At 34.4% G+C, this 19,042-nt stretch overlaps 1 protein-coding gene across 1 annotated transcript; it reads right to left on the bottom strand.

Moving 5' to 3' along the window:
- Positions 1–764: 764 nt before the first annotated feature.
- On the bottom strand, positions 765–17,871 carry LOC132558769 (uncharacterized). The gene is made up of 5 exons (XM_060223370.1): positions 17,574–17,871; positions 5,615–5,805; positions 3,721–3,881; positions 3,195–3,373; positions 765–808 (listed from the first exon to the last, which is right to left on the bottom strand). Exons 1-5 carry the CDS (start codon positions 17,869–17,871, stop codon positions 765–767), a joined length of 873 nt encoding a protein of 290 aa, XP_060079353.1.
- Positions 17,872–19,042: the final 1,171 nt, after the last annotated feature.

Here is a 19,042-nt window from a genome sequence, read left to right as displayed (position 1 = left end):
GTGGTAGAGCTGCTACCGTATAAAGTAAGTGATAACATCTTCCAATGTCGCAAATATGCTAACATATATTCATCTTCGTCATCAAAGCTCCATAATATCTGGTAATTTTGATATAACCTGAAGAAATGTATCAATAACACCATTACAGTAATAATAGGGACCAATCATTTTCCAATGACTTGTCCCCGCATATTGTACATTAAACGTCTGAAACTGCAGTAATTAGCCCATGTTGGTTGTTTATACAGACAAATTTACATCACATCAGGTGTTAAGGCTGTAATAAATCCATGTTTCCTGTTTATATTGACAACTTTACATTACATCAGGTGTTAATGCTGTCTTTAGACATGTGTTTTCATTTTTTCGCATTGGATATGTTTGCTATCTTTTTTATGAAGTCTGTGTGAAATAATTTGAAAGCCGTCGTCATTGTTTCATAACAAAGTGTTCCATTCTTCTGTGAGGTATGAAGACGACATTTCCCGTTCTTCATGTATCTGGTATCCACGGAATTAATCGTTATGTTTTTATGGAGGTTGTCGTAACAGAAGACGCTTTCACTTCGGTAACACGTGGTCGTTTTTTCATTGTCACACGTAAAAGGCAGCATTCTTTTTGCAACCATGGTTAGGTTAGAATTATCTGATCTTAAAAGATGGAAATACGATGTGATTATAAATACAGGAAAGCAAGTTTTAGTATGTAGAGCTGGTTTTCCATTTCCATTAGCTGACTGTGGTGTGGGTGGTAGTCGAACGGAGTCAACGTTTGATGAACACTGCTAATACATCTGCAAAGCCGTGATCTGAAAGTAAACATGTCATTAAAACAAACGGACAACATTAAGAGGGTTTGTTTCAAGATGGATGACAGTAGACGGTGTTTGTATCGATCTTTCTCGACCGATAAATTCGTGGACGTTTTAAACATTGTTGAGGTGTGGCCACAAAGAAATGTGTTTGGCGGTATGAATGGAAAGTCTTTATCAGAGAATTGATAACAAATGGCGATCTCTACCTGACAAAGCAGACCTTCACCTTAGATTACAAAATTTATCGAAATCGTCTGCTACAGTAGACGTCGATTTGACAGTCCAAAGTACAACGGTAAAATCTGTAACAAACAAGATGTCGTCACTTACTGACATGATCGACTTCCAATTATAATTTTCGTGGTTGTTCGATCACGAAATCACAGCAATTGCCCTAACGGGCCCCACACTACTTATTTTCCACCCGGATTGGCTTTATATCAACTTTTACCCCACCTGTTTAAATAAACTTTCTACTGCCAAAAGACCTGAGTCATATATTTCTCCTTTCACAAAATATAAATATATATAATTTTCGATGAAGGAATTATTAATGTTTAGTTGTAGTCACAAAGAAAAACGTTTGATGATAAAACAGAAACATACTCTTTATACAGGATAAAGATTTTAACAACCACAATGTTTGTCATGATGAAAATGTATATTTCGAATAATTTACGGGGGCCGATTGATAAGTTATGTGCCTTGTACTAAAGAAGAAGTAGTGATGCCCTTTTTCAGTTCTAAAATTTCCCGACTATTTCAGACTGTGTACCCAAAGACTGGTCTAACTTGGTCAGTTTATGTCGAAGAGAAAGCACTCTAAAGTAAACAAGGCAAGTGACTTTTGCAAAATGGACAAAATCGCTGAAAGAAAAGTGATTTAATATTTGCATTAGAAATGCCTGTTTTTACCGATATAGTAGCAACACTGTTCCTTCATATGCTACAGTGAAAATATGAGTGGCGGAATTTAAGTATGGCAGAGAGAGCCTTGTGAATGACATCCGTCCTGGAAGGTCTGTAACTGTTGAATCCCAAGAAATAAAGTCCATGATATTGTAATAGCTGACAGGCGAGTTGCGCAGAGATTTATAGTCAGTATAGTTGGGTTTAACAAGAAAGAGTACGTTCCATTACTACTGAAGATCTTTCAATGAGAAAGCTGTCAGCCCGTTGGGTAACAAGACACCAGGCGGACTTAGTCGCGTGCTAATCTTAAACTTTAAGAGGCAGATGTTTGTGACTATGTATGAAATGGGCTTCAATCATTTCACCCAGAGGTCAAACAACAGTGTAAACAATGAAAACACCCTAGTTAACCCCTGCAAGAAGGCAAATACTGTGCCATCTGCTGGAAAAGTTATGGCTGCGGTTTTCTGGGATTCTGATGATATTCTGATTCAATGAAATATATTATGCATCACTTCTTAAATAGTTAAGAAAAAAATATTAAACTCAAGCACCTCGGAAAACTCTGCAAAGGTGTGCTATTCCACCCGGACAATGTCTCTGTCCACAAGTCTGCCATTCCCATGGCTGCCATTAATGATTTTGGCTTTGAATTGATTGAACATCCGCCTAATTCGCCGCTCGCGCTCTATCAAACTTAAATATAATTCCAAAATTGAAAAAGGTAATTTCCGGTACCTACTTTCGGTCAGATGATGACATCATACATGCAGCGGTGGACCTTTTTATTGGGCAAGAAAAGGATTTCTTTTAAAGTGGCATTGAGGCCCTTAAGCAAAAAAAGTGTATAGGTAATGATGGGGATAGTGTTTAGAAATGATGTAAAATGTCCGCCAAAAGTCAAACCTTTCAATATGAGGCTCACAACTTATCAATCAGCCCTCTTAGCTATTTGTCATGTGTGACCTAAACATCGTGGTATTAAATGTCCTTTGAAATCAAACATTACAATTATAAAATTCAATTGGATTTTCGATATTTGTTTTGTCTATTTCGGATCTTTCCTTATCAGGTTCTTAGCAGCTACGTCAATAACAAGAGCAACAAAGTAGCCGAATGAAGCAGTTCGTATTTTCCTATAACCTATCTAATTCTTAATTTTCACAAATACTTCCACTGACGATTCACTTGTGTCATATACCTTACACTGAGATAAGTTTTTAATGTTAAGCAAACATGTATCAGACAAAAGCTATCAATGACGTTGGACATATATACAGTGATATTGATTAATTTGGAAATTTCACCAGATCTCTGAAAAATATCTTTTTTCCCAATACTATAATTTTTCTTTTCTTTTCACCAATACCAAACTTTAAAAAACAGAAATGACAGTCGAAAATGTTTTTGCACTCCAACCGTTTCCTCTTCTGTACCAAGCAGAAGTTACTTGTATTGATAATCTTACCAAATTGCATCCATCGTGTAGCATCTTCTCCTTTAGCAAACAAAAATGCTGGTCTAATTAGCATGGAATCCCAAGCACACCCTGCTATGTTCGAACCGGCGTCTATCACTGCCATCCAACCAACATCATTCGGACAGCCACCATAGTTCTGGTTGATGAAAAATCTCCTCTTTTCTGTCCTATGTGATTAAACATAAGCATCAATAAATAAGCAAACATAAATTGTTATTTGTCTATTAACATTCATGGTTTATATAACATCATATGGGCTTTCATAAAAAAATAAATCAAATTATCAGTAAATACTTGCTTTCGTGGTCATCAAATGCAATATCTCAACATTGTTGTTGCAATTTACAGTAAAGAATGAAACAAGAAAATGAAATAATTTATTTTATTTTAGTGCCAATTCGGTTATACCGAGAAAATTTGCTCGTTTTTATGACGAGAAATTTAAAATAGACTCAAATAAGTATACCATTAACAACATAATAACAATTTTTATTCCAATTTATCAAAAACTTACGCCAAAAGTGTAAAGTGATTAAAGTCGCGACTTTTAGACATGGCATCCCAACTACTGTCTATCAATCGGTCGATGCTAAACCAGTCAGTATAATTCGATCCTGTACCATTAAATCGGATGTTTACTACAGTGACACCGGCTTGGTAGAGTTCCAGCTTTACCTGTCAATAAATTGAAGTTATTGACGCAAAGGAAAGAATAAGATATCCTAAGGTTTCCTACTTGGTGTGTATTTTAGAAATGCCTTTGAAGTGCTTTGAAAATTGAAGATGGCTCTTCTATATCATGAGCAAAACCACCAAGCGAATGCATGCGTACGGAGAGTAAATGATTTCAAAGCCCAGAATATGGACTTAAATACAGCACAAATATAGACTTGAATTCCACAAAAATAAAAACAAAATAATTAAAACAAAAACAAAAAACAAAAACTAAAAGACTAAAAGACATGAGATGAATACTATGGACGAGACCCAAACATAGCACATAAAATATAGGAATTAGAAAACCAAACACTGGTAAATAACGTGGATTTGGAGTTTGATACAGCATAGCAAAATATCAAAGTAAACATCACGTTTTCTAAAGTCCTGCTTTAAAAATATAGGTGTTTTAATATTTGTTAAATTAAATGGACTAGTAAAAAAAAAGCCACATTCTTGATCATGAAATCACGAGCTGGTAGCAATATGAATAACGATGTCAATGCTTTGAAATCTTGGTTAAACTTGAATAACAGCACAAATTTCTAAACAAAGATGCCAAGTTTCGTTCTGATAAATCACAATCAGGAACGCGCAAGTTTTTCCGATAAGCATTAATAAATCCCATATTGAATTTCGTATTTATGACAAATTGAACGTTCACACAGTTAAAATAAATCCCAGTCGATTTGTGCACGGAATGTCCAACGATACCTCCATCACAAAGTCAACGTGAAATGATAAACAATCCCTTAAGGAAAACATGTCCAATTTCGTCGTCGAGTGATAATTCAATCTGTCTCCGTTTAGCAAGTGATTACATACATTGGACACATTTTCACGATATGAAATTAATCAGAATGATATTGACCTGACGGATACCACATTAACATTGTTACTGGATATTGTTAAAGCTGTCTGGTAAACAGCGAGAAATGGCATTATCATGGATATTTCTTTTACAAATAAAATGCGAAACTTTGGCTCTCTAGCTCTACTTGCTTTTTAAGGTATACAGACCGTTACCGCTTCTGTGAAAGTTTTCGCATCGTTTCATCTTACCAGTATTTTTTTCTTTTGTCCATATTTCCCACTAGGTTTGTTGAATTTGAGTTCGGATTATGATTATGTTAACAGGTTAGTGTTCGCTAGAGAACGATAACGAATATCGTCGTCGAGTTTAATTGTAAGATCTTAAGACTACTAGCAAACATATGGGAATTCATTGTCTCCCTCTGCTGGTTGAGGTTTTTTTAAAAGAGGTGTAATTTATCGAAAAGGCCTATCAAATCAGCCACAAAGACGTTGCAAAATCCTGTAATTTCACTTTCAAATATATTGATGACGTCTTGTATTTGAATTACATGCGGTTTATTGACCACGCCTTTATGTATTCATTTGTTTTTGGTATAATACCGTCGCTATGTGGATTTTCAAATACATTAATTTATCAAATATATCACTGATATATGCTAGAAGGACAAAACAGCTGTATGATTAAGTAAACTTTATTAATCAACTTTATGTTATCGAATTCAATATTGGTATCAAATGGTGCTATTCACTTTCGTGCAATCTATGACGACCTAAGGATGCCTACTACGAGGATTCAATTACAAATTTAATTTGTTTTTAAAACAGGGGTGAGAAGTAATAAAATAAGCACATAAACATGCTGATGTTAAACTTGCCTCAGAAATACTCTCCGAATCCCATGTGTTCAGAATGTCGTTTCTATATATGGTTGTACACGTGGATGTATTCATCAATAGCAGGCAACCCTCTTCCACTAATGTTGGTAGAGACAACGTCCCCATCCAGGCATTATAAGGACTGATGTTGTTGTAGGCCTGAGCTCTGAAGACCAGCTCCCAGTCATTTTCTGTAAATTAAGTAACATATCTTTGTTTCGTGAACTGATGTTGCCAAATGTATATTTTTTATATAAAAGTAACAATGTGAGTTCGATTTCAGCTCATTTCGAATTATGTAGAAATATATCGCTTTTTTAACCACACTTTAGATATAGAATTCCCATTTTGATGACGATACATGTTATGGGTTGGTCTGGCTGTTTAACATTATCGCTTTCGCATTATTTTCATCCACCTGTATCTTTTGATACACTATGGTTTCGTAGTAGGAAAAATCGAGATAAGCGTAGAATATGTCTGGTGGGTATATACGATGTTAATACTGATAAACTTCATGGTTAATGGTTTGGTCTATTTCAGGCCTGACGAACCAAACGTTTTCCAAAGGAAACATATTTGGAAAAGACGGCGATATTTCAGCCATTAGGAGCACCGCTTGGAAGTTACAGGTGCACTCTACAAAATATTTACTCTGATTTTTACTTATGATAATAAATTTTATTTTACAACAATTGCGAGTCAAGTCTTTCCAGCTTATATTAATCACTCTTGTTGGGTCGGATGGAAGCGTTCGAGGGGTCTTAGTTTGGGACATTTTTGCACTCTTTGCTCTGCAGAATATTTAAAAGATTAAACAATAATGATACATTTTACAACGATTCGAAACAATCTATCACGTTTGTTAGCTCGACTGATGCTTGGGAGAGACCTTACTATTCGCGGAAATGAGAGTACTTGCTAGAAAACCACATGGTCGTGCAGGTGACCCATTACACATGCCCGATTACGTGATTTTCCCCGTATCGAACCCTGACTGTCTTGTTAAAAATGTGGGAATACTGCGCCATGTAACCACTCAATGTTTAAATGTGAATATTAATTTTAACTTGGTATTTAAACAATCGGAACATCATTTGCGTCTTCATAAGAGTTAGTGTTTGCAATGAAAATCTCTAATTTTCAAATTCAATAACATTTCTCGTAAAAGGTATTCTGCCGTGTTGTGCGTATGTATGAATTAAACATATTACTACAAAACAGGCAAGTGATGATATAATGACCAGTATGTAAACAATACTGTCCCTCCAGGTATAGCCTGTTTCATATTATCTTAGATTGATAGTTTTCCCGCATTTCATTTCTGTTTTGATTTTTTTTTTCGTGGACACTTGATTTCGTGGGTAAGCATAGTTCAATAAATCTGCTTATGCATGTTTTGTTTTTGATAATTTCGTGGATACTCTAAATCAAATAATTCATATTTCGATTCACTGTAATGATCAGTATCAGTACCTCTATTGAGCTATACTAATCCATGAAATCAAATGTCCAAGAAGTTGTGATTGTTTGAAAACCACGAACACTGAGTCCTATGTAAATGTAAAAAATTACAGAATGTCTGCTCATTGGTGTAAGATGATATAGAGGATGGTTTCATATGAGGTGTTATGTAAATGAACATTTTCATTAGAGAGTTTCCGAATGTTTATTAATGGAGTCAGAATATCACGGTTCGTGCGCTAAATGGTATATTGGATATATATTTGGAAATACATCTTTGGTAGTCAAAGGTACACAATTCCAATTGCACTGTTGATGAAAATTTACTCGAACAATCCGAATGTCATCAAAAGAAAAAATCTCTTGGCGACTGAAATATTGATATACCAGTAAATGTTGATTATCTGCCCTTCATTTATTTCTCATTGTTGTATTTCCCCCTTGTGTATCTTACAACAAAATGTTTATACGAGACACACTCATTTTTTTCATAAAGAAAATAATAATTAGAGTACAGCTGAATATGCAATTAAACTACTTCATATTCCTGTTTCTTCAGTCTAGGTGTCGCCAGTTAAATTATTGATAGAGAGTTTTACAAATGGAAAAGATTTATTGATTATATATATATAAATTATAAATATAAATAGTTATAAATACATATGAAACGCTGAACAAAACTGCACTCCCCATTTTTTTCAACCAATCTAGGCAGTAAAAATAGGGTAACAGATAAGATAACAATTCTTGTCCTAAAACATCAAACCGGTATATTGATAAAAGCAAGATTAAAAACGAAGTAAAATTATAAATAACTATACACAAAACTATTTGCATACTTACAACCATAGGATAAATCGAACGTCCGATCACACATGGAAATAGAATATTTTACTATAAATTCACGACAATTGCTCGCCTGTTGGCTTCATTAATATGAATCTCTAAGAAACCCTTAGTGTTTCTCCTCTATCACATTAAATAGCTACTTTGAAAGCATGTTCTGTATGAATATAATTTCAAATTCCATTTCAAAATATCGCAATGGTAGGTTTGTGAGGCTGGATGATGCTACCTTCTGAAAAGAGGCTATAATACTTTTTTTCTCGTTCCGAGTTTTGATTATTTGGTAGCAAAACATTATTGTCCCTTCCACCAGCCTACCTTTCCAAAATATCTTTTGAGTTCCTTTTCCGCTATTGCAGGTAAGACAATCTCGATAAGTATTCTTAAAGATTCATAACAGACTTTACTTACGGACAAACTATTGCATGGGCATTATTACATATGGTAATATTGTATTCAAAACCTCAACGGTAACCCATTTTTCTTTTCATTTTATAGATATTCTGGTATCGATTTACTATGACAATAATTTCTGCCTGATTACATTTTACAAGAATTCTATCTACATACGCATGATATATTGATCTCGATCAATTCATATTGACGTTTGTCTATGGTCGGGGGATTTATCTATTGATTAAACACACGAGCCTTGTCATCAAAATCTTCATAGCTGTCAAATAAACACATATTTGGATAATGTAATCAGGTACATCTTACGTATTAATATCCATACATGTAAATTATAGATACATGAAAGTATCAACATATAATACACAAATGTTAATGACGATATTCGGCATAAATTATTGAATTATGGTAAAAAGTATGTTTTAAGTGAAACATATACACACATGCAAATAATGTGATCAGGTAAGTATTAGCTATACAAATAAAATTATTTTTATCCTGGTATCAGGTATGTGTTAACTATCAAATATACAGTTATTTTGATAGTGGTATCAGGTACGTGTACAGTATAAAAATACACTCATTTTGATACTGGTATCAAATGGTTTCAACCAATGGTTGAATCGGAATACCCTTTTATATGACAGCAGTGTGTAACAAAATAGGGTTTAGATATATTGTTACAAAATGTGGTTTCGATATTGGTGTAACTAAGTCAATAATCTTTGACTGATTGGTTGAAATAAGTTAGCTTAAACAATAGTTCGTTTGATGTTCAATAGTATATCAATAAAGCACATATAGGTAGTTCACAGGGGTGTGGATAATTACTTGCATATATACATTTAGACTGGTGTAGTCTGGGCCCCGAGAATCTTATCAGTGGGTGTACAGCTTCGGCCAGTTAATTAATTAGAGATTATCCCCACTTCCTTGATAATCAAACTTATGCAATTTCCCGTTCAGACAGTGGTCACCTAGAAGTAGAGTAATTATTAGGGTCTGTTTCAAGTAACAAATTTGCAGGGGGAATCTCAACCTTGCACCTCGAGTACAGTTGGCTATACTTCAACAATCGTATCATCTAGCAACAAATGAAGTCCATATTAGGGGATGGCCGGACAAGCTTGGTCCACAGTAAGATAAAAGGAGGGAGATATTTAGGTTAGAACAAACGGCCTTGGAAGAGCTCTATAGAGAGAGCAGAAGGAGAGCAGAAGGAGAGCAGAAAGAGTCCTATAGATCGAGCCCTGGGAAGAGAGCTCTATGGACAGAGCTCTATAGACTAGCTCTATGGACAGACGGGGGATGTTTAGGTTAGAACACACGGCCTTGGTGGAGCCCAGATGGACAGTTATGGTAGTATGAGTATATGAACTCTGAATGTTGATGAGATGTTGCTTTTGTACATGTGACATTATTATTATTCAACATGTAATAAACATGGCTATTACCAACAAGTATATGTTTTTATGCCTACTGTGTTACAAGAGACCTAGTATATCAGTTGTTAATGTCGTATTGCAAATTTAGAAAACCTATTTACACATACATATTTCCATAATTTCTTTTCGTCTTGCTATTTAGGGAAATATTCAATATTACTTTAAAGAATCAAAAACAAAATCATTGCTTTTTCACGATACATACCTTTCTAAATTTCAATTATATTTTTGACAAATATTGTAAAATTGCTCACAATGCATTCAATTTTTAAATTTTGTTCTCTGTGTGTGATAGGCAATCTCTGCTTTTCTATTTCTAAAAATCATATGAGTTTCATGACTTCTTTTTTAGTTTGTTTGAGATACATTCTTAATCCAGATATAAAGTTTAATCAGGTTGTATACAAAGATAACTTTATTTGTAGTTCAGTTAACAACAGAAAAGACAGTGAGGAAACTGAATGTGCGCTGTCGAACCCATAGCGAACATTATGCATGGCTTGTAATAATCAATAGGTATTAATATATGTAGAAGAACACGTCAGATCGCCTGATTACATTAATATATACATCATTTTAAAATATCACTTCTGAATTATTGCTAGCCTAAGTTATAATGGAAAACAAAAGTATTGATTTAAGTGGTCACACCACATTTACATGCTGTCTAAGAAGGAATATATCCTCGATATGTTAAAGGAAGGCTGAGATAATTGTTAGAAATCAACCATGTTGCGAAAACTGGTGGTCGGGAGACTAGGACTTGTCTAAATCGTTATCAGAGATGTTCAATGAAGCGTGCAAAATCCATGTGAGAGTCCGTGGTAGTGGACTCAAATGCACATAACACTACAAAGAGCAATTCTGTTGATGAAGAAAGTGTTACTACCTGTAGGAGTTCATTAAAAAATAAACATCTGAGCAAGAACATACATGGAATTTAAAACCGACTTTTGTATATGAAGTTACTGGAATATATATATACCTATTTGATCTTTATAATGCAAAAAACACTCATAAATCAGCAAAAAATTGAAATAAATATTAAATGTAGACATTTTAAAAGATCCGTTGTATGGGATAAATACGCATACATTTGATTTGAAGTAAATCAATACTTTGATATTCTAAAACAATAGGGAGTAATGCATCTTTGTATCGAAATATGACTCGTTAAACGGGGTTAGGAATGCGAAATTTTGCATTGCCGTTTGTTAATAAACTTTTCATAATACAATTTTCCAAAAACAGTTCGTTATCAAATAAGAACATTGTTAAACAAATTATTGTGTCATATATCTTACTTACAAAATGGTTTGTAAGTCTCATTGTTCTCACATAGAAATAAAAGAAAAGAAAATCTTATATAGTCGCTACATTTTCTATAATACACAAGATCATGCAAGCTTTTACAAATTATCTAAGATATTTGCTGATATTTGTTTCACACACTTACATTTGGGATAGGCTATTAACTTGGGTGCTACCTGTAGGCTTGATGAGAAAAATATCTTAAATGTCGTTACGAGGAATCAATCATAATGAATTAATCCTTACATAGCTGTAACACGTCCTTTTATAAGTTGTTGCGATTCATTTGTCCAGCATGATAGTCACGTGTATGGCAGTATCTGTTTATCAATGCTATATGTATCTACAGAAAATTCGTAAAATATCCGCTGCGATTGGCTGTCTATATAAGTCGATTAAATACATATTTTCCCTTAAGGAATATATAAAGATAATTTTACTGTAGTGGCGTGCTCTTCGCTTTCAATTCAATATGAACTTAAACATTATTTAATAATTTCCTAATTATCACCTTTAGTTTCATGATTATTTCTTACAAAATCTTAACCAAACAAATAAACAGGGGAAATTTATGACAGTCAAAACATATATAGCCGAGTTTTGCTCAATATTTTGAATATTCATATATGATTTCCATACAGAAATCCCACAATTTAATGAAAGAACAAATCCCTTAAACAGGTTACTTCGAATAACAAAAAAAAAAAAAAAAAAAAACGAAAAAAAAAAATCTAAATATAAAAGATTTGCTTTTTTACTTCGAACAACGAATAACTTTGCTTTGTGCTTAAAATGTGTACAATATAGATATGACTAATAAAGTCAAAACTAATATGCGCATTACATATTTGATGTCTTCTCTAGAGTTAAAAAGAATATAATTAACGTGTAGATAATTTGACACCAATACTTTGAACGTAGAAGTGAGCCACCAAATGGTCACAACCTCACCTTATCTAATGTCGATAATGTCTCAGTTATTGTTTTCAGCATCGCATTGTTTCAATATCGCCCATAACAAAGTTATATAACGCAGGTAAAATTTCCTATAATCATTTAACTATCGAGGAGACATTTCCTGTGTGCACATGGCTTGTCTTTTTCCCGGTAGGATATAGGACATTCGCATTGACAATAAACGGAATAAGAAGGTAATGTGAGTGTCAATTATACAGACACTAAAAGACAAACTGATCGTTGTTTTTTCTTTACTTTTTTTATCGTTATATGTCAGATTTTATCTTAAGTATTGCAGTTATCATACTGATTAAACCTGTACAGAAATATCAACGTTCTTACTCTTAAAGTATTCCTTTGTATCAACCACTACTTCTGTTAGTCGGCATTATCATGAAAATAAATCTGTAATGCTCAAGTCGATTTTGTACATAAATAGGAAAATTTCAAGCCTCCTTTAAAGGAAGAGAAGCTGCCTTTAAATACCAATCACAAAAAACAAGAAGAAAATACCAACATAGCAACAGAATTCAAACTCAAATTCTATACAACTAGGGTAAAATATTAACAAAAGAAAGATTTACACGAAGACCCGTTAATAAGATCATGTGTTCCGCAGTAAGCGTGTTGTGCTTCATCGACGACACCCGCCATGTAAACTTTGGTCAATCCAAGTAAGTAAGGTCACGTTCTCAAATGAGAGCAAGGTATACAACAACGGAACCAACAGCCAAACTAACGAGCATCAAATACGTCACGTCCAGCTTCATGTCACATAAAAAATGAGAAGTGATATCACTATGGCGACCATAAAAACAATCTCCATATACGCACTCTGTCAACAGCTCGTGTTATAGAATTGGTATATGCACGATAAAGATATCGATCCTGCAAAACTGAATAGTGTTCAATAACCATGCGATTATTTCATTAGAAGGGCGTGAGATAAATTATTCATAAATAATATCCCTTTTATGAAAGGTTGATTTTCTACTTCCCCTTATTCCCCATATAATTCCCTCTAAATCATTAAGTTGCTGTCACTCTCCGTCATAACGAGAATGGCTCGACACATTTTTGATACTGTCATCTCCTGGGAAAAACAGTTATTACTATTTTCTAGACCATTGTATGTCTTGACGCATAATTTGAATAGTATTAATAATTTTCAATAGGTTTTTATTCGCTTATAATGTCTTTTGTACGATCTCTGAAATTGCATCGAAATTAAAAATCATAGTAAGCAATCTAAAACTTCGTCATAGCTTATTTCTCATGGATAGTGTGTTATGTTATATAATATCCCAAAGGAGATAGTACATACGATACAGAAGTGTCGCTATCGTTGGCATATTGTTACATTGTTAGCTAGACTTGTTCTATCATCGCTTGTAACAGTAATATGTTATTTACGTAAACCAGTCGATACCGATTACAACTGTAAATATAGAGCGTAAAAGCTCATAATTACATGTTAGATAGTTTACTACATATTAATTAATTGGATACCCGATCAATGTATCACATTACAGAGACAACATGTATCAAATATTAGTATTGTTCAGCTGGATAACACATTCAATATATCATGATGAACAGGTCGATTGGTTTTTATATAACAGCCAATATGAAGCAGGAACAGCCTACGTGCTAGCGCAAGTTAATTAACAAAATTCAAATGATGGATTGTTTGATTCATAGCTTCATTAAATCGTGGGCTTATTAAAAATATTTTTATCATCATTATTTGATTTATATTTTTCACATTCCTTCAAAATGAACATTAAAATCTTCTTCTTTCTCCTCCTCCTCCTCCTCCTCCTCTTCTTCTTCTTCTTCTTCTTCTTCTCCTTCTTCTTCTTCTTCTTCTTCTTCTTCTTCTTCTTCTTCTTCTTCTTCTTCTTCTTTTTTATTGTAGAATAGCTCAGTGGTAACACACTCGTCTTTAACCTAGCTGTCCGGGGTTGGATTTCCTAAAATGTGTTTTCCCGGTTCTCGTGCCCTTCTCAGTAAAACCTTTCGAGCACATACATCAAGAGTGGTCAATAAAAGTTGAAACAAAGATATATACATATATATATATGTTTGTATGTGTGTGTGTGTGTGCGTGCGTGCGTGCGTGCGTGCGTGCGTGCGTGCGTGTGTGTGTGTTTGTGTGTGGGGGGTAGTTGTGGATTGAGGAAAGTCAACTTCAAATATTTGAATGTTATTGTTACTGATTCTACCATAAAGTAATATTTGTTCATGTAAAAGGTATAAACAAAGCATTTGACTATAAGTTTGGTCGTTGAATGAAATCTTGGAATCGATCGTTAAAATATGGTGGAACTCTATAGTTTTTAGTGATTTCTAAGCAGTGATAATAATTAAAATCAGAATGTTTTCCAAACCATTTTGTTTACCTAGAATTTTCTTGCATACCGCCAAGTCATAAAATGCTTTGAACCTTTATTTATTAATATAGCAATGTTGACTAGCCATGAAATAACAAATAGGGTAAAGTTCATGCTCCTCGATATCATTCTTGAAGATTGAAGTCTACATGTGGGTAGTGTAGTCAATAAGAAGATTTAGGTCTACGCGTGGGTAGTGTAGCCAATAAGAAGATTGAGGTCTACGCGTGGGTATTGTAACCAATAAGTAAGAAGATTGAGGTCTACATGTGGGTAGTGTAGCCAATAAGAAGATTGAGGTCTACGCGTGGGTAGTGTAGCCAATAAGAAGATTGAGGTCTACGCGTGGGTATTGTAACCAATAAGTAAGAAGATTGAGGTCTACATGTGGGTAGTGTAGCCAATAAGAAGATTGAGGTCTACGCGTGGGTAGTGTAGCCAATAAGACGATTGAGGTCTACGCGTGGGTATTGTAACCAATAAGTAAGAATATTGAGGTCTACATGTGGGTAGTGTAGCCAATAAGTAAGAAGATTGAAGTCTACATGTGGGTAGTGTAGCCAATAAGAAGATTGAGGTCTACATGTGGACATTGTAACCAATAAGTAAGAAGATTGAAGTCTACATGTGGGTAGTGTAGCCAATAAGTAAGAAGATTGAAGTCTACATGTGGGTAGTGTAGCCAATAAGTAAGAAGATTGAAGTCTACATGTGGACATTAGACCAAGAAGACAGTAACACTGGTCCAAACAGACTTAATGAACTATACACAGTAAACCTTGTCTTTTAGGTGACATACAAAGATGTGTGGAAAATCTACATGTAGATATTGTAGCCAATAAGTAAGAAGATGGAGGTCTACATGTGGGTAGTGTAAACAATAAGTAAGAAGATTGAAGTCTACATGTGGGTAGTGTAGCCAATAAGTAAGAAGATTGAGGTCTACATGTGGGTAGTGTAACCAATAAGTAAGAAGATTGAAGTCTACATGTGGACATTGTAGCCAATAAGTAAGAAGATTGAAGTCTATATGTGGGTAGTGTAACCAATAAGTAAGAAGATTGAAGTCTACATGTGGGTAGTGTAACCAATAAGTAAGAAGATTGAAGTCTACATGTGGGTAGTGTAACCAATAAGTAAGAAGATTGAAGTCTACATGTGGGTAGTGTAACCAATAAGTAAGAAGATTGAAGTCTACATGTGGGTAGTGTAGCCAATAAGAAGATTGAAGTCTACATGTGGGTAGTGTAACCAATAAGTAAGAAGATTGAAGTCTACATGTGGGTAGTGTAAACAATAAGTAAGAAGATTGAAGTCTACATGTGGGTAGTGTAGCCAATAAGAAGATTGAAGTCTACATGTGGGTAGTGTAGCCAATAAGTAAGAAGATTGAAGTCTACATGTGGGTATTGTAACCAATAAGTAAGAAGATTGAAGTCTACATGTGGGTAGTGTAACCAATAAGTAAGAAGATTGAGGTCTACATGTGGGTAGTGTAGCCAATAAGTAAGAAGATTGAAGTCTACATGTGGGTAGTGTAACCAATAAGTAAGAAGATTGAAGTCTACATGTGGGTAGTGTATCCAATAAGTAAGAAGATTGAAGTCTACATGTGGGTAGTGTAGCCAATAAGTAAGAAGATTGAAGTCTACATGTGGGTAGTGTAGCCAATAAGAAGATTGAAGTCTACATGTGGGTAGTGTAACCAATAAGTAAGAAGATTGAAGTCTACATGTGGGTAGTGTAGCCAATAAGTAAGAAGATTGAAGTCTACATGTGGGTAGTGTAGCCAATAAGTAAGAAGATTGAAGTCTACATGTGGGTAGTGTAACCAATAAGTAAGAAGATTGAAGTCTACATGTGGGTAGTGTAGCCAATAAGTAAGAAGATTGAAGTCTACATGTGGGTAGTGTAACCAATAAGTAAGAAGATTGAAGTCTACATGTGGGTAGTGTAACCAATAAGTAAGAAGATTGAAGTCTACATGTGGGTAGTGTAACCAATAAGTAAGAAGATTGAGGTCTACATGTGGACATTGTAGCCAATAAGTAAGAAGATTGAAGTCTATATGTGGGTAGTGTAGCCAATAAGTAAGAAGATTGAAGTCTAGATGTGGGTAGTGTATCCAATAAGTAAGAAGATTGAAGTCTACATGTGGGTAGTGTAACCAATAAGTAAGAAGATTGAAGTCTACATGTGGGTAGTGTAACCAATAAGTAAGAAGATTGAAGTCTACATGTGGGTAGTGTAGCCAATAAGTAAGAAGATTGAAGTCTACATGTGGGTAGTGTAGCCAATAAGTAAGAAGATTGAAGTCTAGATGTGGGTAGTGTAACCAATAAGTAAGAAGATTGAAGTCTACATGTGGGTAGTGTATCCAATAAGTAAGAAGATTGAAGTCTACATGTGGGTAGTGTAGCCAATAAGTAAGAAGATTGAAGTCTACATGTGGGTAGTGTAACCAATAAGTAAGAAGATTGAAGTCTACATGTGGGTAGTGTAACCAATAAGTAAGAAGATTGAGGTCTACATGTGGGTAGTGTAACCAATAAGTAAGAAGATTGAGGTCTACATGTGGGTAGTGTAGCCAATAAGAAGATTGAGGTCTACATGTGGGTAGTGTAGCCAATAAGAAGATTGAAGTCTACATGTGGGTAGTGTAACCAATAAGTAAGAAGATTGAGGTCTACATGTGGGTAGTGTAAACAATAAGTAAGAAGATTGAAGTCTACATGTGGGTAGTGTAAACAATAAGTAAGAAGATTGAGGTCTACGTGTGGGTATTGTATCCAATAAGTAAGAATATTGAGGTCTACATGTGGGTAGTGTAAACAAAAAGCAAGAAGATTGAGGTCTACGTGTGGGTATTATAGCCATTTTATGATCGGACTGATATCGAAATGTGAACATCATACAACATAGTGACAGAACTTTTTATCTTTGTAGTAATTTGTAGTAATGCACCAATAATGTTTTTTGATGACATCCAGATTTTTATATACGTTTTCTTTTATCTTAAAATGACTTTATTGTAATCATCAACGGTTGTCTTTTTTCTTGTGATGTGCTCTCCACATATTTGTTTTACGATAATTATGAAGAGTACAGCTTCCATATTCATCTAATTCTTACCTTTGTGTAAATAGTATAATGCCCAGTCTTGTGCTTCCTGTACTATCAATGGGTTGGTATAGTGGGACTCTGTATTCAGTTGACACTCTTCAGTCTGGCTATGATAGTTAAACGACAAACACGTGGTCTGGAGACATGTTTCCGCACATTTAAGTCTTGTGCCATTAAAGTAAAAATTCCAAATAGAAAACGCGCCAGATAACTTATATCCATTAATCTTAATGAACTTTCCGTTAGAAGCGCAAACTATTTCTATGATATTTGTTAAAATGACACCAAATGCAAGTGAATATTCCATGTTTTAAGTTTCGTCACGTATCTCGTGTGAGTCGAGTCATACATTCTTGTTTATATAAAGCAAACAATCGATTGTATTGGATTTTTGCCAGGCGAATAGAATAGCGTTCTGAGAAGAGTCGGAAACGATACGTCCTTCGGCAGGCTAAGACAACAATGTGTCACTGCAGACCTCAGTCAGCAGATATAGGTGACTTCATATGCAATTTTTTGAATGCTTCATTATTCTTTAAACTGTCAGGCATTTATTGTTCTTGAAATACAGTCTGTACCTTTTTCGACCGTTAATGTAAGCTCTAATAGATTTTTTACCTTAATTTTGTGTTCCATATGATCAGGTTTATTTCTTCACCGAAGACGAGACGCATATTTAACAGTCTCCGTGGTTATATCTATCACGTCATAATTGTTCGCGCGAGTAACTTCAGCAGGTATAAGGGTCATGTTCTGATATGCAATATACCTAATCATATTTCTTATAAAATCATTGTTACTAGTCTAGATGAGGCATGACAGGATCCATAAAAGGAGCTTACGTTATCGTTAATTTCCATTATATAGCAGGTCAGAGTTTCTAACAGCTAAATCATTAGACGTATGGAATTTTTTACGAGATGCTGACTTTTAACGCGAAGAGAAATGATACTTTGTGAAACTACATACCAAAAATTCACAGATTTGTCAGAATAAAAATTCGATAGCTCTTACCGAAGATAGCAGATAAAGAAAAAAATACAAGGGAAATAATTGATTTGATATAAAGTTTTACAAATTCTAAAACAATCAACTACCCGATACTAAGAAGTGGTTCTGAATGGCCATCGTATTATCCGGAAAAAACAGCTTGAGTTTAAGAACACACTTTGTAATGATATATTCCCATATCCTTACAAACATTTTAAGAGTACAAAGGTTATAATTGGTTCATTTCAATTTTGATATCAAGATAATAATCCGATGTATGAGACCATATCGAACTCATTGTTTTTTCGGACTATCTTTAATCCTTGTTCATCTTGATTTTCATCCAGGATTCATTCCTTCCTAATACCCACCCGTCCTTGTTCAACCTCTACTTATAGCTATGGTCAATGTGGTTCCATAGTGACAGGAGATTTAGGTAAAAATATTTGGCTGATAGAGCTTGCCACGGAGGGTCCTAAATATAGACA

Source organism: Ylistrum balloti, unplaced genomic scaffold, assembly GCF_031769215.1.
Source record: "Ylistrum balloti isolate Yb309-2 unplaced genomic scaffold, AGI_CSIRO_Ybal_v1 Utg370824, whole genome shotgun sequence".
Classification (NCBI taxonomy): Eukaryota; Metazoa; Mollusca; class Bivalvia; order Pectinida; family Pectinidae; genus Ylistrum; species Ylistrum balloti.
Note: the sequence above shows the minus strand (reverse complement) of the source record. Positions and strands in the feature narration are given on the sequence as shown.

Bases quoted from the DNA above. Each gene is read 5' to 3' on its own strand.
- LOC132558769 (XM_060223370.1), bottom strand. From the start codon at position 17,871: ATGGAATATTCACTTGCATTTGGTGTCATTTTAACAAATATCATAGAA. The intron at 5,806-17,573 runs GTAAGAATTAGA...CTTAATTTACAG, and splicing joins ATTATACTATTTACACAAAG to AAAATGACTGGGAGCTGGTC. The intron at 3,374-3,720 runs GTAAGTTTTTGA...TTAATCACATAG, and splicing joins AATCACTTTACACTTTTGGC to GACAGAAAAGAGGAGATTTT.